At 42.2% G+C, this 26,810-nt stretch overlaps 1 protein-coding gene and 1 long non-coding RNA gene across 2 annotated transcripts; both read left to right on the top strand.

Moving 5' to 3' along the window:
- Positions 1–1,394: 1,394 nt before the first annotated feature.
- Positions 1,395–26,767, top strand: LOC115406336 (uncharacterized). The gene is made up of 5 exons (XM_030116295.1): positions 1,395–1,862; positions 13,319–13,400; positions 15,048–15,565; positions 19,331–19,384; positions 24,944–26,767. Exons 1-5 carry the CDS (start codon positions 1,794–1,796, stop codon positions 25,067–25,069), a joined length of 849 nt encoding a protein of 282 aa, XP_029972155.1. The 5' UTR covers positions 1,395–1,793; the 3' UTR covers positions 25,070–26,767.
- LOC115406337 (uncharacterized) lies at positions 8,511–9,873 on the top strand. Its single transcript, XR_003933523.1, has 2 exons — positions 8,511–9,011; positions 9,647–9,873. It is a non-coding gene; the product is annotated as an uncharacterized LOC115406337 (long non-coding RNA).
- Positions 26,768–26,810: the final 43 nt, after the last annotated feature.

Raw genomic sequence — 26,810 nt, 5'->3', positions numbered from 1 at the left:
AAAAAAGAAGTTAGTTCTGACATTTTTACTATATCCCAGCATATTCAAGCAATCACCAAACTGCCTCCAAGCCAAATTCACATTTTCCAAAAATGCCTTTTTTATCCACCTGTGACAGAAAGTGTGACTGAAATGCCAGAATTCAGCAATTCAGTTGGTGTGAGAAAACATTTTTTTTTTTTTGCATAATGTACATCCTTGTTGCACTTCATTGGTTTTTCAAGAGTTTCAGTGGTGATTTGATGATTTCATTACTCATTTTGAAATCTCTAAATGAGCAGGTTCACCTTTTCATGAGAACTTGTAACTCTTTATGAGCCAATTGCTTGAGATCCTCTGATACTTTTTCCATTCAGTGGACGCAAAACCCCTGATTTCTTATTGAGGGGTAACCAGGCCTTTACTGTTTGTGTTCTTCTGGTGTGGAACAGATTACTCAAGATTCTCAGGGTGACAAAGTCAGTTTTGCGTTTATTGGAGGTCTTTCATAATAATTTTTGAAAATTCCTTTAGACTACTCTATTTCTAGCAGTTTTTTTTTTCATTATGTAAAGCATGATGTAACTATGGTTTTGAAAAATAAGCTACAAATGAAATAATTAATATCAGTAGGAGTAGTAATTAAACTGCTATTACAGGTGACTCTGATCTATAAAACTACAAAGCCCCAGGATTCCGGGCACTCTGGACTCTGCCATTGTTGTTCAACTAATTATGCATGTACTGAGGAAAAAAAAAAACTGAAAAAAAAAAAATTACTAAACCACTGCTGTCCTGCACCTGAAATGCAATGGAAGTTTTGCCTTTTTGCTTGAAACCATTGTCGTGTAAACGGGGCCTATGCTGATTAAAATTGTTAAAATGGCTTCTTTTTCATTAAAAGACAAAAGGAAAAACAGGATAACAGAAAAAAATGGTACAAGAAAAACAGGAGAAAAGGAAACAATTGCTAGTATAGCTAAAAATGCTAATAAATTATTAGATAAAAATTACTGAAAATTGCCACTGAAAGTTGAAAATGTAATAATATATATCGATATTGTACCTTTGACACTTTCAGTGCAAGTTTTTTATATGTATAGTAAAAAACATGAAATGATTTTCCATCTTTTCCAATATAATCATTAATAACATGTTTTGCAGCTTAAGAAAAAATTAGATTTGGTAGGAAATTATTGTTTCGGTCATGAAGCTTGTAGACCACTGCTGTCACCCTGTTTGTTGTTGTGTTTGTTTTTTGTTGTGCGGATATGAAGTAAACTCAGCGGATAGTACCGCTTTAAACCCTCAGCCCTCCTCCTCGAGGAAACCATGACATCACCGCGGCGGCTCAGCCAATCAGAGAGCAGAACGCTCCCAGGCTGTGGAGGAGCCTTCACGGTGTGAGTAAATGAGTGTGCGTGTGTGAGTGAGTGTGTGTGAGCGTGTGTGTGAACAAGTTGATATTAATTAGAAATTTCTTCAGCCCGACGTTTCTTTTTTCTTTTTTTTTTCCTCCCCCCTTGGTGAAAGCTCTGAGAGTAACGCAGCGGAGGAGGAAGAGGAGGAGGAGGAAGAAGGAGGAGGAAGGAGGAGGAATGAGAGGTAGCGAGAGGAAAAGAAAACAAACCGTGATGAACTCCAATGTAACAAGTTTGCTGCGCACGAGCCGCTTTTAGCGCAGTCTGACAACGACATCCACACCGCCCGCTTTCAGCCTAAATGCTCCCTTCTTTCAACAACTCCAATGTCAGTTTAACAGAGTGAAGAGTCGCTGTGTTGTTAGAGAAAAGCCATAAAATAAATAAAAAAAAATGCTAAAGACGCTGACGAAGAAGCTCAGAAGACACTCACTGAATGAAATCCATCCTTTCCAGCTCAAGGTAAGCTCTCTTTTTTCCCCACAACTTACACAGCTGATTTTCTTTTCTTTCTTTTTTTTTTTTTCAATGCTCTCTGTCTCGTGACCTGACCACGTAGCTTAAACATTACAAACACGCAGCCTTGCCTGAACCTGTGTCTAAAAAGGCTTCAACTGTGTCTCTGCCCCTCTGGAAACCTTCATGTCATGTTGCTTTCAAACATCCACTTACTCTCTGTTTCTAACCCATTCATTACCATGTTAGAAGGAATTCACTCCCCCCCACCCTCCTGACTGGCAGGACTCTGCCAGATGTTTGCAAGGAGAAACCAAAGGTCTACATTGCTACATGTGGCCATGCAGGCAAACAAGATTCTCCCACGCAAGCAGATGGGCACTCATAATGTGGACTTTTCCAAGAGATGCGTCCTCGCTCATCTCAGGGTGATCTGCCACATCCACCTCTCCACAAACTTGTCCCGGGGTTGATCATTCCCAAATGCTCCGTTTGTGGAACATAATATGTGTTTTACTGAGCTATTATTGTCCCCACATCCGTTTTCATGTGAGGGCTCCTCAGCTGTGCGAGCCTGCATGGCTTGCATAATGACTCTCCTTTTGGTGAGTGGAAGGGTGAATTGTATCCTGCATGGGTCACTAACTTGCTCCATCCACAACACTATTGTGCGTCAACCAACTGTACAGTCGCATGGCAGCCATTTTGTGCCAAAGTGCGCCCCTGTTTCAAAGGCCCGGCTCTGAATGCGGGTAGTGGGGGAAAGTGTGCCATCCCCATTGTCTACTTTTGTTTGTGTTTATTGCTCTGCTCAGTGGAAGGATCCTTCCTGCTGAAAGTGGTTAGTGTTGCAGGGAAAGTGAGCTGGGAGTCTGCCAGACTGATGCCTCCATGAGTGGCCATTTACCAGGTATTTCTGCAGGAAGCATTCCTGCCTGACATCAGACTATGAAGGGCGAGAACGCAGACCTGCTCCAGGACCAACATTCGGCTGTAACAGACGTAGCGTGCTTTCTTTAATTGAGATTAAAGATTGAACTGGGAATAGAGCTGCAAGATGAAGATCACAATGGTCAAGAGGAAAGTTAAGTGGAATTAAATGTTGAATTCACTCCTAACTACACATGAAGCTGCCAGTCGAAACAATGTTCTACTAATAAATTGCCAGGAATGATTTAAGATTAAGGTTTAGGAAAAAAAGACAAAATGATGAGGAAATTGGAAAACAGAAACATTGTTGAGACAGAAGGAGAAGTGTGTACATTAAAAACAGAACTTCAAGAACCAATATGCCACACTGAGAGTATTGATGGGATTTCTGAGAATAAGGAAGAACAGCAGTCGAGAATGGAGACTCGTCATCTTGAGACATTTTTTAAAAAGAGTTTTAACTTTGAAAACAAATCCAGATTACAGATTAGATTCAGAGAATAGCGTTTGAATTGAAGAATAATGTGAACATTTCAGAGTGAACAAGTTGAGTAGCATAACGTGTGTTTCCATGAAAATCCAAGGTCAAAAATCAGACACTTTGGTTTCGGGATGTCAGTAGTTCCAGTTGCATGATGAGAAGAAGTTTCAAAAAATATTCACAGTTTGGAAAATGCTATTCGTTGCAATGCAGGTCTGAGAATTAAAACTCCCATGTTGATATTGCTTATGGGAGATAATACATTTTCCGTCATGATATGACATATTTATTATGCTACAGTGCTTCAGCAGTGATTATTTGACATGGAACTTATTGCGGAGTCACTGTGCACACCGTGCACCAGAGTGCATAGTTATTCTGCACATTCAAGAGTAAATAGACAATAACATGGCGACCTCCGGAGTGTCATGACTGCCAGTTCACATTCTCCTGGTAGTTTTATAATTGAGAGTCATCCTATAACAATTCAGCTTGGTTATCTGTCCATGCGAACAACAGCACTCACCAGTGGCCCAACATGAACACTCAGTTGTTTTCAGCATTTCTGTGTTTTCAGAACGTTGCCTTGAAAACGTGAAACTTTCTCAGGCGAAAACACGAAAGCGATTTGTTTTCGCTTGAATTGTTGTGTAAACGGGACCTAATACTGTGTCAACCAATAGATTCAAATGATTGAAGAATAGACTTTAACAAAGCTCACAAATTGCCCTGTGATTGACAAATGTTTGTTAAAAATTAAGCAAAGCATTGACACGGAGTCCTAGTTGGAGTGTATACCAAAACGACAAGGACCAGTTACTCTGTTGACTCTGTTAAGGGTCATCTTTATGGGAAACGATCCCTTTAGGGAGAGAAAATGCCACATGACAACTCATATGAAGCTTTCAGAAGTCGTTCAGCCAGCTGCACTGTGCTTTAGTTACAGATTGCAGATGATCAGCTACTGTTCAACATGTGTGCTCAACTGTGAGTTTGCTTTCTCTGTTACCAGCAGAAAAACAGGACTGTGTAGTTTTTTTTTTTCTTTTTCTTTTAAGAGCATCTGCCCTCAGATAGCTGTGAACATAGTTCAGCTCACATTGCACTGCTACTTTTCAGATCAATCAGAGCAGACCTTTGATTCTGGTTCGGTTCAGATTTTTTGTTTTCCTTTGGACAGTATTTGAGTTGGAGGTGTGCTGCGCTGCACTGTAGCGAGCTCAGGTCACAGTGACTATTTCAGGTTATCCGAAAGAGGACTGAAGGTACGCTGAGGGCCCAGATCTCCAGGAGCTTACACCGATCAAGATCACTTATAGCTGTACTATAGGAAGGGAAGATCCGGTGATCTGCCAAGACGAATGGAAAAGCACCATCTCAAGCCCTGCTTCATTTGTGTGTGTTTTTAAACACGAGGCCGAGTGAATGGAGTGGGACAGTGTCCATGGAAGGGTGGAAGGACGGAGAAAAGCTGATATATGTGTGTGAACTGGCTGCTTGTGTGTGTATGTGTGCGCGTGCGTGTGTGTGTACGCTGTGACATTGCCATTGATCCAGCTTAGCAAGCTGCTCAGTGATGCAAAGGACTGACAAGGATTTCATTCAACTGTTCTTGACACACAAACACACAACTCTTTGTGCGTCGTTGCATGCATGCACAGAAGCAGTTTTCTATGCTTTCTCCATGCAGTCTGGCAGCCACTTGGCTTGTTTGCGCGAGTGCTCTGAATGGCTTCAAGTAGACGATAATATCTTGTCCTTAACACGTCCTGATGTGAGACGATGACACGAGTACGGCAAAGTGTGAATCAGCATTTCGGTGTCGCAGAACTCCCGAGTCGGTTTGTCGCTTTGATATCTGAGAGTACGTGAACGATGCAGACAGAAGAAATGTAGTGGTAAAAGGAGTGTCCGTGGGCAGCCTAAGCATTTATGTTCTTATTGCTTTGTTTTAGTCATTACCTGGATACTATGTCCCTGCTATATATTTTGCATGCTTTATAAATTTTTAAACTTTAGCCACATTTTTTTGAATTGTAGCTGGTACCAGAGACAGTATACTCTTAAAATGGAATTTGTGTCTCCATAGTGACTTTTTTTAAATTGACTCTCTCGTATTTTTTTTAACCACTCTGTTGTTCCCTTTTAGAAGTGCTCATAGTCCACGATAGGCAAATATTTATAGCCACTCAAAAGTGTTAAGTCAATAAAGGTTTTGTGAGCAACCCACAAGAAAATCTAATTTAAGGGTTTTATTAATAACAATCAAACGTTTTGAGCATTTCTTGGTTGCTGTTTTTTTTTTAAAGCCGAAAAGCTGATAAATGTAGCCGACGGTAATGAAGTTATGAAGCTGTTCTATCTTATTCTATTCTGTTGTGTTTTCTATGTTTTATTCAAATGTTTTCTTTTTACTGTGACATTATTGGAACATCTAATCTATACCAAAGAAAAGAACTATAATCAGGTATTGTTAGTAAGTTTTTATAGGACTCATTTTAGGAGACATTTTTCAGAAATAATCCATTTTCTTCTCCTGACTTGAAAGTCTTCCAGTTTCTCGCACAAATATTTTATTGATTTACTACAAATGGTACCATGACCTTTTGAAATACTTTGGCACAATCAGATTTTTTTTTTCCTGGTTGCAAAAATGAAGAAGAAATGCCGAGAGATCCTGGAAAGAAGATAGGTATGCAGGGACTATTATTATTTGGACATCTTGTGTAAATCCAGATGTTTTTGCTCAGTCTACTCTGAGTACTACTTGTAATTCAAAAAACAACAAAAGCTTTAAAAATACACCTATGACAAACCTATTAAAAAATACGGTCACAGAGAGAAGACCTAAACAATTCCACAGTATGCTTTAATAATGTGAGAAATTACAGCTTTTCCCTGTAAAGCACATTCTGATTAAATACACCCATAAACGTGTCTTCACCTTGTGGTAACAATGTGCAGACCACACTCAAAATATTGCAGAATTGTTGACTTTAAATCCTGTGAGAACCGGTGCTCCAGTCAAAGATGGCGGCACAAACTCTTGTCTCTCCTCCAAACCGAAACCGTGCCGACCTGTCGAACCATAAACTGAAATCCAGGGACGCGGTGTTTGTTGTGGTTCTCTGTACCAAAGCATATCAGATGAGGTTCACTGAAAAGCACATGCAAAGTTTTCTCACACTGCACAGAGCCGAGATAGCGTTAGGAACATTGGTTGCTTATGTTCTGATATCAGCTAACTGTCAGCCAGGTTGAGGCACAGCTCAGGGCTTGAAGGAGTTAACCTGCTCTCTCTTACATGAGATTTGCATGGTTGAACTTTCTGATGGTCTGCTGATGGGAATCTGCTTTGCATAAGCAGTGGAAGCTTAGATTCTGGAGCAACTCGGCAAATGGGGTGCTGCCGTCCATAGGATTTCCCAACAGCTGGTATCAGAGGTACATTAAAAAAAAAAAAAAAGTTGTTTGATTAATACACAGTAAAGTGAGGCTCGTTATAAATACTTCTCAGCTTCATTTACGTGAGAATATTTTCAAGTAAAAATGGAAAAGTTTCACTGCGATTCATTCGGGTGTCTGTTTCCGTTGACAGTGGTACTCAGAAACACTGAAAACTGAACTTTTTGAAAACGCTCCGTCTTCATGCAAACAGCAACTTTTCCGAAATGCTGCTACTTCACATGTGTAAGTTGATCACAACAATGCAACAAAGGCAGCTTCCAGAGTGTCACGGCTTCCAGTCCATATTCTCCTGGGACTTCGTGGTTTCATAGTTGAGATTCAACTAAAATCCAACTCGGTCGTCTGTCCACTACGAATTATATAAAGTTGTATGTTTACTGACTGATTGAACAGACAAAAGATTGTACAAATACATCAGAACTACTATCAATAATCTCGTTAGAGCAGCTCTCTCCTGTCAGTACTAACGCAAGTGTAATATGATATAGATGATAATATTGTATAGTTAAGAATATTTTCGTCACTTCTCTTCTGACCTCAAACAGTTTCAAGAAATATGTTTTTAAAACAAAGGATCTTCTACGATTTTATCCACATGTTCAGAAATGAACGTATTTCATGAAGTAGGACAGAAAAAAAAAAGAATGATTAGTGCAAGATGAAACGCTAACCGTTCACAAAAAGATTAAACCAAAACCATTATGGACATAGTTGAGCTACGATAAGAGATGCTAGATGGCTAATTGACATTTTTTCATTGAGACTTAAAAGAACATTAAGAATTCCTGAGATTCTTCCTCCATTATCGTCAATCTCTGAAATGCATGTGAAAGGCCGCATTGAACTGTATTTGTTTTTCAGAGAGTGTTTTTTTTTTTTTTTACCTCCTCTGCAGAATCTCTCCGACTTTCAGGTTGTACCAAAAGTCAGCACTGTAGCTGTACATGGTTAAGAATCATGGAAAAAATGTGCCGTCATCTTGCCAGATTTCAACATCTGAGACTAACCTCACATCCCTTCTGAGTGCTTTCAGGACGAGGAGTTTATGAACCACCAACGCCCCTCCGTCCTCACTACTCTGTCGAAGTAACTCTTAACTGGATTTCAGCTGTTTGGTGGAAGCTGCCCAACAATAACTCCAAATAACTGCCAAAATACATCCCCCTCTCACAGTTATTCCTCAGTGTCGTTTTCCTGCGGAGTTCATGAATCGATGCTGTTTAACTGGAGCCTGCCCTTCAGAGCTCAGGCTTTTTTTTTTCTTTCCCTTGCCTTGTATGCTGGCTCTGGGCCTGTTCATTGAGAATCCATCCCACAGCTCATGCATGTACCACTGAGGCTGGAACGGGGCCTTCCTCAACTATCTGTCTGGAAATACACCCTTTCCTGTACTGTTAGATACATGCGGTTGTATTGTCGGGCATTTTTGCGTGCTTCCTGTGTTTTATTACTTTCTGCTTTGCTTTATTGCGTTGCATGTGCAGGAGCAGGTACATTTGCAATATTTCATTTTTGGGAAAGTTCATGAATGACTTTTAAAGAGGCTACTGACAACAGAAGGAGATGTCTGATTTTGAACAGGCTGCCGTTCAGCAGTTGACGTTCGACGTGTGAAAGAGAGACGTATGGAAGTAAATCTGTGCCATCTGATTTTGAATTTGAATTTTTAGACCTGAATTATTTTTGCATCGAAATCTGACTTTGAATTTTAAAAGCGTTTGAATTTCCAGCACTGATTTCTTTTAACTGTGTAAAAAAATTCAGTGCAAAAAAATTCAATGTCTAAAAAAATTCAGTGCAAAAAAATTCAATGTCTAAAAAAATTCAGTGCAAAAAAATTCGACGTCTCGAAAAATTCGGTGTAAAAAAATTCGACGTCTCAAATTCAGTGTCCAAAATTCGGAGTCAGAAATTCGCAGGCAACATCCGGGTAACTACGTCCCTACGGAAGCCCTAAAAGGACAAGATTGATTTTTTTTTTTTTCGGCGAACCGGAAATCACGGGCTTTCGTCAGACAGCGACGCTCCGCTGCCCCGGACCGCAGACAGAGGTGAGTTTGTGCTGTTAATGAGTTATTTTGTGCTGTTGCCCTTTCCTGAATAACTTATATGACGCACGCAAATCAAAACTATCTGTCCAGAATCTGCACAGTGCAGTAGCCATATTTTGCCTCCTAATACACGGACCTGTGTGTTCTCTTGCTGCTGTCTGTGTTTTAGAGCAGGACGAGCTGCAGCCTTCCAAAGAACGGCAACAACCTCACCAAATTCACCAGGTAGCTTTATGTACTTATGTAATATTCAAATACTGCTGTTTCCGTGCTTGCCATCCTGACAACCTTACACTCTGGTGTTTTTGCAGTTGCATACATACAGCCGTATGGCCATAGCCTTATGCTCATTACAAAAAAAGATATATAAGTCACTGTTTCAAATGATTCTATGTTGACAGAATCATCAGTCACAGGCAATGTTAACTTACAAGAGCAAGGTGACTGAAACCTGCTTGAGAAACTTTAGATGTGTTTGGAAGTCTGAAACATCCAAATAAAATAAAATACATTCACTAATGTTTTGTCTGAATTCATAGTGAAACAAAAAAGGCATACTCTTTGCTTGTTTTTTTTTTCTTTACAAAATTAAGTTAAAATGAATCAATTATGACACAGTCAATGAGAAATGGGGGCTTGAAATGAGCCACAGTGAAATTTAAGGTCTTCCTGAATTGAAAAAATGTTCTGCTTGATGCTGACTGCAAGAAGGTTCTGCTTTGTTGGTTTTAACAGCCGTTATTCTATTGATGAAACAACCAAGACTGCTTCCTGATTGTATATTGTATTAATATAGCATTTTAGGGCTTGTTCAGTGGTGTTTTCTATTATAATTTCAGTTTTTGTTTTTACTGTGGCAGGTGGACGGAGATGCTGGTGGGACGAAGGATGAGGAAACCCTGTCAAAGTCTCCTCCTCATCCTGGAGCTGTGTGGAGGCCAGCTTTACACCTTCTGCTGTGTTTTCTCTTATTCACTTTCATGCAGTGTTATTTTCGACAAACTCTTGTCAGTTCCTGAATGATTTTATTGCAGAATATCATTGTCAACAAAGATTCTATTTTTGTATTAAACTGTTTCAAACTCAAGTCAGTCTTTTATATTTCCCAGTCTAATTATATTGATTCATATCTCTGATTTCAAGAATACTGGTTTCTGATGCTCTTAAAGCATTGAAGAGACCAGAGAGACTGTTTTACCTACCTGTACAGAGCCCAGCCTTACCTCGCAGTGAAGTTGTGTGTTTTACAACCAGGAGCTCCAAGTCTGCAACAAAGACCGGCGAAGAGGCCAGGATGCAGGGCTCAACGCTGTTTATTTAGAAAATGTAAAAAAAAAACTTCACAGATTGTCAGTTATCAGTGTGTGCATGGATGTGGTTGTGTGTTAAACTATAACAAAAAGCTGTGCGACTGAGCCCACATGGGTGGTGTGCACGAGGGCATCAGCCATCCATTGATGTGTGTGCCTTAGAGAGATGAGGAGGAATTTAAGTACAGATGTACTCTATAGAGAGTGAACCAGTATGCAGCCACTGACTATAGAGGTTGTCACAAATATTTGAGTCCATTCAGCCTCCATTTGAGGGTATAAATATCAGAACAATTCAATAATCCTTTCTGGACAGTTTTATCTTTATAAAGAGATACTCTTCGTAAAAACTGACTCAAATCAGTCAAAACAAGAGATTCCATTCACACAAATTTATGGATCTTAACTGAAATTTAGCCGTGGTGTAGATTTGGCTGTACCATAAACTGAAATGCCTGGTTTTAGGTTTCAAGTTAACCATTTGTTCCGTCACACTGTTGCCACACAGGTGTAAGATTCAGATAAACCAGCTGACATCAACCTTTATTAGGCTCTGTCTGAGATCTTTGAGGTGAAAATCTAAATATCTACAAAAATGATTTACATTCAGGCATTTGTCTGAGACTGTCCTATAAAAATTAACATTACCTGATGATGGTTTGACCTTTCCAAAAAAGCTTAGCACACATGGATCTTGAATGTTACTTCAGTATTAAAGAATGCCACAGCTGAGCACAGCAGTGTAAGTTAAGCATATACAATGGAATAATGGATTTTTTCTTTTAGAAACTGTGGATATTTGTGAAGCATAGTTGGACTTAGAGGACATGCAAACATCCCACATTAAAATTAAACACATTTATTTGTTCCAAGGCATCCATGGAATAATTCATACAAACACCGTAAAAAGAGACAATCAGAAAACAGGTGTGTATAAAACACTGGAAATGGAAGTGTGCTCAACACAGTAGGCTACATTTTTTAACAATAGCTGTTGTGAGAACAGTTTTGGTAGGTGGGGGTTAATCTGACTCTGACAGCCGTGCTCTCATTGAAACCTCAGCTGTCTGTACAGTCTGGTTACCAGCAGCCTTATGACCTGCCTCAAGATTCACTTTGTTCATGACCACAAGGCAGAGCTGGTGAAGATCTGGATCACAGACAAAGTCAGGTTTCCAAAGACAGATGTCCTCCAAGACAATGTTCCCTCTGTCCACTGGCTGGAGGTTGTCCTGTGCTTGGTGAAGTTCTGGTTCATGATACAGAGGAAAGGTTTTCCATGGAACACATCGTGTCCTTTAGTGCCTGGCTGGATCCCCTGGGTGTTCCACATTCTCATCACGACATCCAGCTCCTTCTGTAAAATAAAAAAGACACAAGACATCGGTCAATAAACATGAATGTGTGAGTAAATGAAAGTGAGTTAGTGAGCATGTGAGTGAGTGAGTTAATGCAATTAGATGACACCTTTATGACATTAACAAAGCAGAACTGGACATGACATTCAAACTATTACTATTTTCTTTCTTATCATTATCAGTGTTCTGTGCATGTTGTGTGTACATGTGTGTGCATATATGTGTCTTTTGATGCAGGTCTACCAGGTGTGAATGGGTGTGTTTGTGTTTTGAGCTATGTTCTTATGCCATCGTTTTTTTTTTTCCTAACCTTTCATTATGAAACATGAAAATCAAAAGTATCGGGGGAAAAAAACAAAAGAAAGCAGAACTGAAGGAAACCTTTGTCAACCATGTCTCCACTGAAGTTTAACACTGATTAGAACTCCTGGAACAAGTTTCTCCAGTAGTTTGCTTGCTGTCTTTGATATAGTCACCATCAGCTTTTAAATCACTGCTCAACTATTTTTCTCGCATGTCCCACGTCTGTCTGCATGTATCAAACAGCATGGAAACAGTAGTATTTACATAAAGCTACCTGGTGAATTTGGTGAGGTTGTTGCCGTTCTTTGGAAGGCTGCAGCTCGTCCTGCTCTAAAACACAGACAGCAGCAAGAGAACACACAGGTCCGTGTATTAGGAGGCAAAATATGGCTACTGCACTGTGCAGATTCTGGACAGATAGTTTTGATTTGCGTGCATCATATAAGTTATTCAGGAAAGGGCAACAGCACAAAATAACTCATTAACAGCACAAACTCACCTCTGTCTGCGGTCCGGGGCAGCGGAGCGTCGCTGTCTGGCGAAAGCCTGTGATTTCCGGTTCGCCGAAAAAAAAAAATCAATCTTGTCCTTTTAGGGCTTCCGTAGGGACGTAGTTACCCGGATGTTGCCTGCGAATTTCTGACTCCGAATTTTGGACACTGAATTTGAGACGTCGAATTTTTTTACACCGAATTTTTCGAGACGTCGATTTTTTTTGCACTGAATTTTTTTAGACATTGAATTTTTTTGCACTGAATTTTTTTAGACATTGAATTTTTTTGCTATGAATTTTTTTAGACATTGAATTTTTTTGCAATGAATTTTTTTACACAGTTAAAAGAAATCAGTGCTGGAAATTCAAACGCTTTTAAAATTCAAAGTCAGATTTCGATGCAAAAATAATTCAGGTCTAAAAATTCAAATTCAAAATCAGATGGCACAGATTTACTTCCATAGAGACGGATCCGAGCTGCTACCAAACTATGGATTGGAATTTCCACTTAATATGAATTGAATAATGTCTTTGCCTTATTAGGCCTCAGAGCGCTCTCCTTCCCCCTTCTTTTCACTCTTTTTGAAGAGAAAGAAGAGGAGGTGTGTGTGAGTGCGAGTGGAAGGGAGGACACTGGGCATGTTTGTGTGGATGTGCACACACACACACACACACACACACGCACAAGCGCAGATGGCAGCTGCTCAGCGAAGCCTCAGAGTGGTAATTACTGAGTGTGAGGCGCATTACTTAACTCTTAGCGTTACAGTCTGCAGGGTATCTGTATTGTCACTGCTGCCGGAGATTGATTTTTAAAGCGACAGGCTGTGGGAAAATATTTCTGTGTTCAAATATGAAAGATAAACTACGGCCTCGTGTCCCGATTGCATTGTTAACTTGTTTTCTTGAGTGAATCTATGTTTTGTTTGAAGGCTTTTATGTTAACAATTCATGAGGCTTAATCAAATTAAAGGAAAATTGGACATTAAAAATGGTCACAGCAGAGGTTATGGGGTTAATTTGCCATTGAATACTTGACCTACAATACAGACTGAATCCTTTTTCCAGATTTCCTACCATGGCAGTGCTGAGGGAGGAGAGAGCGATGACTCAGAAGGGGAGAACCAGGAGCTTGCACAGATTGACAGAGGTATGTTCCCACTGCCGCCCCAAACAGGCAATAATCTAAATCACTTATTTATTGGAAAACTTTAAAGATGACACAAATGTAAATAACAGATTTTTAATGGGAGATCATCTGAACAAGATGCATGAATTTACTGCAAACCATGAAAAAAAAAAAAGGGAGATAATCTAAAAATGGATCCTGGACGCAGTTATTGCTTGGATTACTGCCGTTAATGGATAGTTCACATGTCTTTTGTCGATCTGGAAACTTCTTGCGTTAGTCTGCAACTAGTTTCCAGCACTTCCATGGAGAGGCATTCAAGCTGTTGAAGCTCTTGCAATTTCAAAGTTTCTTCTAGGGCAGCATGCAGTTCACATTTATCATTATCATAATATCCATGTGCAATATACATATCACAGAATGCCGAGCGAAGCGCGATAAATTGTGTCCTTTGACTGTGCATCCATACTTTGCATGGAAAATATCTGGTCAGTCACCTACCACCTAGGTCGATGTTTCTGAGGTCACAGAGTGTGAGTTCAGAGCCGAGTGAGGAAACTCTGGCCAAAGAACTCATGACTCAACATCAAGGCACCCTTTACTCAATATTTCCAAGTGAAAACAGTGAAATTTCATTGTGCTTTGGCTGTTTGTTTACACGACAAAAGCTTTTCCAATCCCTGAAAGCAGTACTTTGAAAACCCTTTCCAGAGTTTTTCAGTGCGCCTCCAGAAAAACTTTTTGAAACACACACTACAGGAAAACCACAGTTGCAGTCAATAGTTTTGCTACATGTGCAAGTAGATCTACAACAATAACAATGGTGGCTCCTAGGGTGAATAACATTTCTGAAACAAAGTTTAACATTTAAAAAGATCAACAAGGGCACGGATTTGGCGAGTCGCAGGTGCACCGCAGCAGCTCGGCCTTCTTTCAGCACAGTCTGTTATTCATAGGAGCTATGTCAAGTTAATACACACAATGCATTGACTGAAACATCTTTAAAGCAACAACACTTTTATTGAGAGGAACCAGTATCAAAGCCCAAAGACAATAACATCTTTTACTTACATGTCTGTATATATGCAAATCATGTTGTCATTGCAGTGTTTGACAACATCGTTTCAAACTGCTTGTTCATCCGATATCACAGTTACACTCTGAGCTCTTTTCAAAGTTTTACAGTTGGATTAAGGTCAGATGCTCGTTGCTGGTAACTTTAAAACAGTCCATCTTTTCGTCTAATGCTGTGAGACATGAGCTTTGACTCATTGTCCTGTCGGAAGACTGTACATCCATCCCTACCTCCCTGATCAGAGGCAGCAACATAGCTCCACAGCATGATGATTCCACCACCGTGTTTTACAGTCTGGACCTTTCTTTTTTTTTAGCTCCATTTGGTCACCAATGAAGCGATTTACTTTTCCATAGAGTTCTACTTTGGTCTCGTGTATAGATGCAGCATTCTCTGGGGAAGACTGTGGCACATCTCAAAAGCTTGTTGCTTTTTTGTGACTTTCTTTGACCAGCTCTGGCTTGTTTTGGTGCCTGGTGTTTGCTACTTGTTCTGCTCAGCCTGAAGCTTTTTCTGTGTCCATGCTGTTCCAGTGTTCACACACTTCCCTCATGAAATTTCTTATTTGTCAATGTCTCTTCCTTTTCGCCCAGAGAGACGGAGAAATTGCGCCCTCACCCCTTTGGCCACCAGCCAGCAGCATAACCAAGGTCCCCTCTCCCCTGCGCGCTTGCGGCGTCTCCGCCTCCTCCTAGACGCCAACCTGGACCGTCACTCCTCCGAGGAGGAGCTGGAGCGGATCAGCCGCGGCGACGGCAGGAAGTGGGTGTCCTCCCTACCGCAGCGGCACGGCGACCACCACAGCAGCGCCTCCAGCGACGAGGAGGTGCGGGACCTCTGCGGCTGCCGGTCGCCAGTCACGCCCTCGGCCAGGCCGCTGGTGGAGCCCGGCGCCTGTCTGGCCGCCTCGCCGAGCCCGGTGCTCTTCAGCTCCAGTCCGCCGCGTAGCCTCAGGCCACCTCCCATGCGCTTTCAGCTGCAGGTGGTGCAGCCCGTGGCACGGCCCATCATCCTGACCCACTTCGACCAATCAGCACCTTACAGGAAGTATCGACACAGTTACAGCGGGGAGCCAGGGAGACCCAGTCTGGACTTGGAGAAAATGCAACAGGTTAGTTGTTAAAAATGAATAATCAGTGGCTGGATGTCTTCTGCTTTTTGTTGAATACTGCATCCATGGTTTCATATTGGTCATAGTGTTGTGTACTGGGCGATGTGTGGCTAGTAATCATGTCAACATTTGCTGGTGTCACACCACATGTCTAAACAGCATCAACCAGTGTAACAAGAATGCAGTTGTTACATGTGACGTGTTTGTTTTTTTCATCCTGCCACTGGAGCAGTTTGTACGTCTCACTCAAAGCACCAAACAGCAGATGAAGCTCACAGTGCCCCGAGCGGATCAAACAGAGTTGTCGGGTCGAGGACTCGGTCCAAAAAAACGCATCGACTCCTTCAAACGCAGACACGCATATGGTCACACAAAAGTGCACGCGGCCCGCACAAGCAAACAAAGTCTTCCCTTTCCATCGCCGGACGCCCGCCACCACGGTGGTCTGGCTGGAGAGGGATGAAGGAGAGGGAGGCACGGATGGCAGATGTCCGCCCTCGTTTCTCACAAAGGCTGGTGGGCGAGGGGAAACGATGGAGGGGTGGAGGCAGAAGGAGAGGATTAAATAAACAACAGAAAAACGACAGCCACTAATGAGTCATGGAGAAGCTGGTCCACTAATCATTAAAATCCAATAGACTTGTTGGTCCACACTATGGACGAGAAAGAGTGTGTGCGTGCGTGTGTGTGTGTGTGTGTGTGTTTCAGGGGTCCATATGTCCACAGGGTTTTTAGAGGGAAAGAACAGATGATGAGAGACAGCGGGCAGTGGCAACAAGAGGGGTGAGGAGGACAAGAAAAAAAAAAAAGGAAGAGAGTGTGTGTGTGCGTGCGCGCAGATCTATCATCCTGCCTGTGTGTTTGAGTCTGCATGCGTACATCCTCCCTCTGCGAGGTTGTTGCTGTGTGTGTGTGTGTGCGCGCGTCTACATGTGGGAGAGTGTGTGCACACTCAGTCAAGTGGAATGGGAGGTGCAGCAGGGAACACAAAAGGGGGCCTGCAGAGGTAGCCAGCAGACACAGTCAGAGTCTCCCATTAACCCTTTAGCTGGACACCTCCCTCCACAAAGCCTGCCCCGGCATCGTGCAGCTTCTTCCACACATGCTCTCTGGGGGTTTTAAACCAAAGATGGAGGGATGTGTTAATCTGTTGTTGTTAAAAATGCAATTTCAGGGTGTCAGAACCAGAGGGGATTTGGTTTTCGGAAGGTGAGGGAGGAACGCTGAAAAACCTGAAGGATTTTGTTCTGTATATTTGGTTTACATAAATATTGTAGTTGAAAACAAATTGCACTGTTACATTTGTTAACAAACTCCAACATTAGTAAGTCAAGTCATATTCATTGGGACTATGTGTGGTTGCAGGTTGAATTCTCCATAAATGTAGCGCGAGTGTTCAAGTTCAAAGAACTCCTGTCTATATTTATTGAATAGTGTCTGGCACACAGCTAAAATGTGGCTACTCAACTCAACTCAGCTTTATTTCTAAAGCACTTTAAAACAACTACTGTTGGCAAAAAGAGCTGTACATAGTCATATATAAGAGCATAAAGTGCAAGATAAAAAACAAGGAAAACAATGCAGCACCCCCACTCTAATCCCCATCAGAGTGGGGGTGAAAAACTGGGCAATCTTTTAACCTGTTACCCTCTTAATCTTCAATCAGCATACAGTTTCAACAAATCATTAGAAAAACGTGTCAAATTTTATACAGACTGCACTTTATTTTGTGTTTTGAGTTCTGAAATGTAATAATAATCTTGTATTTGTACATGGTTTGGATGCACAAAGTGAGATCACTCTGGCAATAGCAAACTTTTGACAAAAATAACAGAAGTTTACCTTTTTTTTATTGTAGCACTTCTGAATGTCTGAGTGGCGTGACGGAAGAAAGGTAGAATTATTTGCTGATCCTCTCTGCCACTGTGGAGGTAGTTCTAATCGAAAATGCTGCCACAGCGTGTGTATTGGCTGTGCGTTGGGCTGCCTGCTGCAAGTCTAATTATTCCAGAAGCACTGCTAGATTTTGTAGAATATCCCTTGAAAGTAATGTCACTATTTCTGTGATGGTCAAAGCGACGGCTGCGCACATTTGATTGAACCAATTAACTGCAAAAGCTACAAATCTCTGCATCTGCATCGTCTAAATGGTCACTTCCAACATTACAGTTGATCCGTTCTCTTTAAGTCTCAGCTAATCCCTCTCGCTTGCTAATCCCTGTCCAGTTGCTCATATGAGGCTGCGCTATTGTTGTGGTCAGATTATTTACAGGAGGAACAACGGTTTATGTGGCAGGTGCTGCTTATATGTGGTGCATTAAAACAACCTAAAACAAACCTTTGCTACTTTAAATTCACTGCATGGACTTTCTAATGAAGGCTAGTGTTTGTGATAATCTACTTACTTACTTTTTTTTTAGGCCTATTATCGTTGCGTTTTGTGTAATTAACAGTTGTAGAGCTCCTCTCCCTGTCCTGGGTGTGTGTTGTTGTCACTCCTGTTTACTGGAAGTGGAACATTAACGTTGGCCTGTATGTGTGAGGCTGTCGTTAGCTTTCCTCTCTAAGAGTTGTTTCCCCATTGTCTGTATGGCAGTAGTTTATTTCTGTCATTTGTTCATTAATCTTTTATTTGAAGAAACACTAACATCCAGGTGTTAGAGGAACTTCTCCGATTACCTGATGAAGCTTCAGCCGAACTTAATGAGTGAGTTCGTCATTGAACTGACCTGCAGAGTGCTGACAACTCGCAGCAACACCACAATAATGCAACTCTGTAAATTAATTAAAGTGGCCTAATCAAAAGAGAAAAAAGTCAAGCGAAAGGAACCTTAATTTTGACTGGAAAAGTCACCAAAAGTTACAGGAGTGTCCAGTTAACACGCGTGCTCCATGAAGAAACACATCCCAGCCAAAAGTCTTTGTTAGCCGGTGAGTCGTGACCTGTTGACATGAATGGAGGCTGGTGTGGCGTGTTGGTGGACAGACTGATTCTGCTGCAGTCTGATTAGGATCTGAGTAGGAAGGAACAATAGCAGAGACGAGCACATCATGTTAACAGAGGCTGAGAGGATGCATTGAGTGCATGTCTGTTCTCCAGAAGATGAATTTTATGTATTTTCATTTCCACTCAAGCAGTCTGCTTCCGAAAGGACAGTAGAGCTATTGAAAAAAGACAAAAGCAACAACAACAACAACAAAAAAACGATAAGAGCCGGCAGGAGGTGAACAGGAGGGCAAGTGCGCACCGGCTCTCTCCCACATCACAACAGCAGGAGTCTTGTGTTTCCATTCTTTCCTGATCTCCCTTCCCCCTTAGAAGCTACCTCCCCAGCTCCAGACAATTCCATGATTGTGTGGTCCCTCCACCCCCACTTTTTTTTTTTTTTTTTTTTTTTTAGAGAGAGAACAGTGCTGGAGCTGCTTGGATATGGAGGGGAATGGGTGGGGGGGGGGACAACAGGATATTGCATAAGCTTCATTGAACAACTGTTTAGCTTAGTGAGACAGCTGGATTTGCCTCAGTTCCTTCATCATCCTGAGTTAATTGACTGTCAGCTTTGTGTTGCTCCTTGTCACGATATACTGTATGTCGCTGACCGCACATGAACATGGACGTCAGAATGAAGGTTTAGAAATGGTTCGGTATTCTGAGACACTGAATGAACTCAAAGTGTTTATTATAGTACAATGCAAGGTTTTCTGGAAGGTGTTGCAGAGGTTTTAATGTTTGCCGCACTCATCATGCTTTCCTGTTCTTCACAGAAAATGCTGCTCAAAAAGAATTGCGGGGGGAAAACACGGATTATAAAGATTCGGGTAAGTTTACTTTTATAATGTTAGTATTTAAACTTTGATAAGGTGAAATGTCACAATTTAAGAGTTTTTATTGAAAGCATCTTTTCAATATAAATAGTTTCACTAATCTGCTACACCAGTGCCACAACCTTAGCTTTAACTCTGCAACAAGATTGTGGATTTTTTTTTAATTATTTTTTTTTTAATGTATCATCAATGATATTTCGCTCTGCTGCCATGCCTTGAAAATGCTGAGTCTGTTCATTCCTGAATTGGACAGGGCAGACGAGTCGTTCGCAGGTTCAAGTCTCGTTGTGCTCGTTGTGTCCTTCACCCGTCATGCTTCTCATGGAAGCAAGGCGTGTCAGTCCTCAAACTTTCTGGGTGCATAATGATATGTTGAATGTCTTCAGCGTACTTAACCTGACCGTCTTTGAGCGTCTGGTCAGCAGACTGCCGAGATAAACAGCAGTCTTCTGTTTCTCTATAAAACTTACTGCCTTACAGCCATGTTTAATCTGCCTCCACATAAAGATCGAAGGAAAGACAGCTTTATGCTGCTCTAGCAAGAGGGTTTTCTAAGCACCATATGTATAATCCTGGGCATCCAAAAGCCCTTTTAAACCTACACAGTAATGAAACGTGTGTGACGAGATCAACGATACGTTCATACTTCTTCATTTGGTGATGTACAGATTTGGTGTGAGGAAACACAACACAGCTGGTGAACTAGGTAGGCACAGAGAGCGCCGTTCCCACTCAGTGCATATTGTTTGTCATTGTTGTGCTTTCTGACGCTCAGAAAATATGAATGTGACTACAGAGTGAATCATCAAGAACAATAAATACAGCCACTGCCGTGATGAACGACGTCAGACATGCTTCTCAGGGCTCTCAGAAAACTCCCACTTCCCAGGTGGGATGTGGTGAGTTATCATTCAGTTGCATTCTCCCACTCCAGTGTAGGAACATCCCTGCTTCCCAGTTTGTTTCACGCTCTGCAACACAATCATTCAAGCCAGTATGTTGGTGTCTTTGTTCCAAGTTTAACTTCATCTTTCAGTTTTAGTTGTCCTGCTGCCCTGCAAGATTTTGCATTCTTCACTTTTATCTTTTGTTTTTAACAAGTAAATGATTGAGATCATAAAGGCAGAAGATTCTTTCTGCACACATGGACCTTTTCCCTTTTCCTGCAGGCAGACAACACACGAGTGGAGATCAGGGTGTCCATCACAGCAGTGATAAGACTGCAAACTTGCTCGACCCCCGTGAACAGCCCGGCCTGTCTTTTTCACCAGCACCTTGATCTCCATCCAACTGCATACTGGGACAGCATCTGGCTACAGTATTTGTTCCCATGCCCTGCTAGCTACAGAGCCATGCCCGAGGCACCTGAAAACCTGATAGCACCTATTTGCAAGCAGAACCCGGCCAAACCTCTGTTTACCAATGGCGCGTAAGACTAAAAAGGAAGAGGAATAATCTTAGCTTTCTTCCCCCCGCTTGTTTGATCTCACTCAAGAGCCCTTAATAGCCCAGTTTTTTTACTTAGTGGTCTCAGAATTGCACGTAATAGCTTCTTAAACACAAAGGTACTTTCCCAAGATTGCGTCCTGACTGATCTTCCTTCAAAGTGTTTTTACTCCCAAACACAACTTCCAGTAATCATAATACTGACTGAGCGCCACAACCGTGCAAAAGGGATGGCTTTTGTTTGTAGTCGTCGAGCGGACTGGAACGATCCTCAGCATCTTGGCAGGGAGCGGGACACTCCAGAAGGACGCACAGTGTGGCGAGAAGAGTGACGTTATTGTCAGGTTGTGTGGGATAGTGTCGGTGGAACCTGATCAAACTCTTGTTTATGTATGCACTCACCAGCTGTACATTGGAATCCTCCGTTCATGCACTAAAGTGCAAATGTGTGTACAAAAAAAGGATGATGTTTGTAGGAAGACGAAGAAGAGAGCGGTGATGAGCGATGGAGCTGAGGAGGAGGAAGAGGAGGTGGAGTGTTCACGGTTCCCTCGTGGTGTATTTCCAGGGATGGAGTCATCTTCCATTTATAGCCTGGCCGGCTGCTATCTGTTTAGCTGCGCTGATACACACAGATATTGCTCATTATCCTGTGTTCTCGCTGGTGTAGCCGCTAGTGTTGTTGTCTCTGTCAGTGACGTCTGTGGGCAATTGGGTTTGTCCAAGTTCAGAGCTTTTCTTTCTTTTCTTTTCCTTTCTTTTTTTAATAAACATTTGAAGCAAGCACACAAGTCTTTGGATTGATGAGCCATTTGGAAGCTCATGTTTGACTCTTTCTACCTTTTGTGTCGCTCCCGCACTGCGCGCCTCCCGTGTTCCACCTCCCTCTCATTCTCTTTTATCTGTCGACCCTCGGTTTCCTGGCCGGGATCCAGGACAGACACTGGATCTGGACGGGGGCCCCGGCTTTGAGGCTGTATTCAAGCATTCAAGCATGGGAATTTGTACAGGAGGTTGAGGAGGTCGGTGGTGTTGACGGTGTGTGTGTGTGTGTGTGTGTGTGTGTGTGTGTGTGTGTGTGTGTGTGTGTGTGTGTGTGGGGTGGCTGAGGAAGCAGAAGCTAAACACACTGTTTTGGCCACTGTAGCTGCTGCTGAGGCCTTTCCCCTCCAGGGGTTGGAGGTGAATAGAAGGGTGTATTGATGGGAGCTTCCCAGGCTGCAGAGGCCAAGAGTGACGGCGTCTGGTTTCAGCCACCAGAAAGAATGGGCAGACAGGAAGGTGAGGATTGATTGAGATGAGGGAAACGGGGTGGGGGAAACAAGCTAAACTGAAAAAAGAGTTTTGGCTGAGACCATTTCTGAAACGTCTATAAAACAAGAAAGCTTGAGGCTTATTATAGCAGCTTAAGTTCTTCATTTTCATTTGGTAAACAGAAGGTTGTTAATGACAGTGTTTTGGCTCCTACTGTTTAGTAGCTGGGTCAAACATATAGACTGCACCTTTTGTTTTTATTCCAGCTGCTTTATTTGTTCATGTAAACATCCTGGTTGCCATGGGATGCCTACACTTTCCCCACTTCAGTATAGCCGCCGAAGGAGGAGGGTGTGTTGTACAGTTGCTAATTTCCATTCAGGGAGATATGCACTCAAGCAAGTCAACCTAAACAAGACCTGTTATGTCCTTGAGAAAAAATACTGTTGAGATTTAACCTTTACTGATATGCCCCAAAGTATGTCACCAACATTTCTTGAGAACATCCAGGCCTATAACACCTGAAGAAAGGTGCATAAAAAATGATTTCTAAAGATAGTAAAAAAATATATGTGCTGAGTTTCTGGCAACTCACCTGTTTAGTCTGTGAATACATCCAGTATGTTAACATCCTTAAATACATGTCTTGTTAAACATTATTTTAAAAATGTGACTTTGAGGTTTTAAGAACTTCTACTTTTGCATTTTACAAACTCTGAACTCAATGAACGATCAGACACGGGGGGGAAATAACAGTAATAAATCTTTCCAACAATTCATTTTTTTTTTTTTTTTTTTTATTAAAGCCAGTCTTCCAGTACAGACACTGAGATTTGCACCGAGTTTGAACCCTCAGAAGCCTGAGCGTCCGTCTCAGTGCAGATGTGGACACGGAGGCGTCCTGATGGATGACTCTCCCTCCTCACTGCTGGATGGACCTGCAGCTACCATATGGAGAACATCTTAGCACACAGCTCACATCTATCTGGTGGACTGTAACTTTTTCTGGGGCTGTGATTTGTTTTTACATGTCTTCCTCTCTTTTTTTTTGGGAGGGGTGTGTAAAGACAGCTTTAAGTGGAGTTGGGAATTGTCACTGAGTTACTGCTCCTCAGTCGTCAGCACCGGATCCCTGTAGGTGTCGGCTGAAGTCATAGCAACACCTATAGACTCACATATGCGTTTTTTTTTTTTTTTTTTTTTCATCTGTGCTGATCTCAATCCTCACGATGCATTGTCCTGATAGATCAATCAGCCACTTTGTCTGGTTTAGCTAATGTTGAGTCACTAAACTAGTCTATAACTAATATCTTACAACTTTATGTCCTGTGCGTTATGAGGTTAATTGAATTGTAAAAATGGAATCATACTTTGTTTGGTTGGCGTGATTCCATATGTGATGCAAATATTTCAATATTATTTTAAAAGGTTGGGCTTCAGTTGTGTCACAAAAACTAATTTTGATAGAAGCTTTCAAACTACACAAAGTGACAACAAAACATGTCTACCAATGTTTTTTGATGATACCTATTTGTTGCTTTACAAGCTGAAACAGTGACGGCATTTTTCTACGTTTTGTTTTCCTGGTTCCACAACACAGTGGCACAAAGCGCTAAGTGGTTTGTCATTGGGGAAATGTTTGTGATGTCTCTTGTGAACAAATATTCTTTATATTGTGTATCGATAGACTGTTAAACATTCAGTTTGATTGGATTATTCACTAACTTCACTGTTCTTCCATCCACTCTTTGAGAGACAACTTCTCTCTTCTTTAGTTGTCTACATTTATACCATTAGTTGAAGGTATGAATGTAAACCTTGAACTATGCACAAACTTAGCAAAGGTGTGCTTGTTAGTCCACCCTGCGTCGCAGTACTTTCTGTTCCTTTCAATATGTGACCATTCCCATCGTAGGCTTAACAAGATGACGAATGTTTCAGGGCAAGGCACCAATGATCCTCCACAATGAGGTATTAGGAACAAAAATATTGTCTTTCAGGTTCATACTTGTAGTTATGGGGTGGTGCCGTGGACCACACCAAAGCCCATTGTTATGCCAAGCCACTCAAAGGCAGTATGGGGTGGGTGTTGATAGAAACTACTGATTTAAAATGATATAGTCCTGTATATTATACCCCAGATAATATTGAAGTTTCCGTATGAATCAACTTTAGATCACATAAAGCCTCAGAATCTCTCCTGCAATGAATTGTCAATATAAACATAAAACTCAGAGAAAATGGGTACGATGAACCAATTCCTTAAATATTAGAGCACTGAAGTCTAGCTTTGTTTATCACACTGGCCCTACATGACCAAACCAGGGCTCTTGGAGAGGCATTTTGATGACTTGGTTGAGTCGAAGGCCTCCTTGCAGCTCCTGTGTCTGGGCGCACTTTCTCCCAAACTCACCGACAGCAGCAGCTCTGGAGAAAGTGCTGCCTCACTGCCAAATTCAACAAAGTCATTTCCTGTCGTTTCCTGCAGGGAAGAAAATGACCAGGGCTAATTTTAGATAGAGGGTTTTGTCGAGCCAGGAGGATTGTGGAGAGAGGAGGGGGGTTCTGTGCAAGTGGAAAAACATTAATGTCTGTAAACCTGCTGTGAAGAGTAGGAAAAAAAAAAGTGTGTGAAAATGGTCCAACAAGCTATTGCTGGTGTTCAGTGACAGAGTGCGAGAGAAAGCTGACGTTAGGCTCTGCATTAACTGAGCAAAAAGGCTGTGAGTCAAGGACAGCAGCAGGTAATCCTTGCCATTTCTATCGGATAAAGCTTGAAGGCTGGATTAACCCAAACACCTATTTCTGACACCTCCATAAACACTCCTCTCCCTTCTCTCCCCGTGTCCGCAGAACCTGAACGGAAGCCGCCCCGCTCCGAGATACACCTACGACCCCTCCATCTTCGCCTTCCGCTCGCTGAGCACCGTGCCCCCCTGCAGCCCCCTGACCACATCTGAGGATCCTCCGGGCTCATAAGGAAACCCGTCCCGCCACAACCCGCCAGATAGTTCCCCCGGCTCCCCTCCTTTCGCTCTTTCTTCATTCCCAGACGGCTGCTTCTCTGTGGCTTCTGCAGTGAGACCAAGGTGAAAGACTTTGGTTGGTATGGTGGACTGTTGCACACTCAGGTATAACCCCTCCTCCACCCGCCCGCCCGTCGCCCTCCAGGGTGTAGAGTCTGGAGAGCGAAAGCGGCTGGACCCAACATTTCTGAGGACGCTTGGAGTCTTGTGAAAGGATTCTGTGGTTGGGTGAAAAACACAAACACTGCAGGGTAGGCGGTGGTGCACGAGCAAGACCAAGCTTTCGGAAAGCAGAGTTCAAATCTAGGCTAAGATTGAAAATAAAAAAATGCATGTAAGACAATCAAATGGTTCCAGGGTTTCGTCCTTCAGTGAGATCACTGGACATCTTACGTTCTTGGTTGACATCATATCCTAAATACATCAAGCTGAGTCGCTTGATATCTTGGTAAATCGCGGTCAGGAGCGCCGGTTTACGTGTTTCGTAAGGTTGGCCTAAAACAAACATGTACGAGTGCAGGTGAATCATTGACATTTTGACGACGTGCGTTTCCTAATGAGCCTGTCACTTGTTGTTCAGGTGGGAGTAGAAGGGGGACCTGTTGTGATGTTTTGCATGCTTCATCACAGGATTCACTGTTAAACAGATTATTTATCTTCACTCTCAATCTGCAGCGAGTTGATTCTGGTAACTTTAGCCTTGTGCTCACTTCAAACCAGCTTCCGAAGACATTTGATCCAAGTGACCTGCAGCACCTGTTTCTTTGAGTGTAATTTAGCACCTGATTCATTGCCTGCTTGGCTGCTGCAGTGTCGGGAACGCCCTGCGTCTGGAGGAGACGACTTGTTGAGTAAATCTTTGATCAGGCTGTGTTGCTGACATTTAGCAACGGGGATACTTGTGTTTTCAAGCTCTTGCTATACCTGAGATGTACCATGCCTGGAGCAGGCGATCATATGAATAAGCAATGGGTGCTTGTAGTTTGTCGCCAGCCTCATTGTCTGCTCAGCTGTGGCCACGCACTGAGCGTGCTGGAAATGGATGACTGTGCACAGTCATGACAGAGGTTATCTTGGCTTCAGCCTCATCATTCTCCCCGAAGGTGATGATAGCCTCGTTATTTTATGTTCAAACAACTTTGAGTTGGAACTTCATGAACATGGCAGAAAATCGCACCAGGACACAGTAGGCCCCCTTTAAGAACTCCCGTCCTCTTTTCTTGCATGAATCCCACTGCTGGTTCGCAGAAAGAGAGATTTTACGTGCAAATGAGGAAGTGCAACAATAGTTTGCTGCACATTCAGCAAGTGTAACCTGTGCTGTGTTCTGCATAGCCTACTTGTAGTGTGCCATTATTATTATTACTTTGTTTTGTTTCCAATATTGTACCTCAATATTTTCTAGGTAGGAGAGGGCCGCTGGCGTAACTGAGTCGTCCCAGTATTTCTTAAAGATCTCTTAATGCCTTGAAATGACATTCTTTTTTGTGTTTAAATGAACCTTGTTTGAGAAGAGCTGACGAACGGTTTAAACACAATGTCACCACTGTAACTAAGAAGAAAACCGAAGTGAATGTAACATTGTGACATGTTCTTGTCCGTTGTTGCACATGAATGAATCAATAAAAGCCCTGTGGCCTCTTGTTTAGGACATGACTGTTGTATTTCTTCAACATATGAACCGTTTCACCTTT

The sequence above is a fragment of the Salarias fasciatus genome, chromosome 19 (genome assembly GCF_902148845.1).
Source record: "Salarias fasciatus chromosome 19, fSalaFa1.1, whole genome shotgun sequence".
Classification (NCBI taxonomy): Eukaryota; Metazoa; Chordata; class Actinopteri; order Blenniiformes; family Blenniidae; genus Salarias; species Salarias fasciatus.
The sequence above is the reverse complement of the archived record's forward strand: the minus strand, read 5'-3'. Positions and strand labels throughout refer to the sequence as shown.

Excerpts from the sequence above, each read along its gene's own strand:
- LOC115406336 (XM_030116295.1), top strand. The coding sequence starts at position 1,794 with ATGCTAAAGACGCTGACGAAGAAGCTCAGAAGACACTCACTGAATGAA. Across the intron at positions 1,863-13,318 it reads TCCATCCTTTCCAGCTCAAG|ATTTCCTACCATGGCAGTGC; the intron begins GTAAGCTCTCTT and ends TCCTTTTTCCAG. Across the intron at positions 15,566-19,330 it reads ACTTGGAGAAAATGCAACAG|AAAATGCTGCTCAAAAAGAA; the intron begins GTTAGTTGTTAA and ends TGTTCTTCACAG.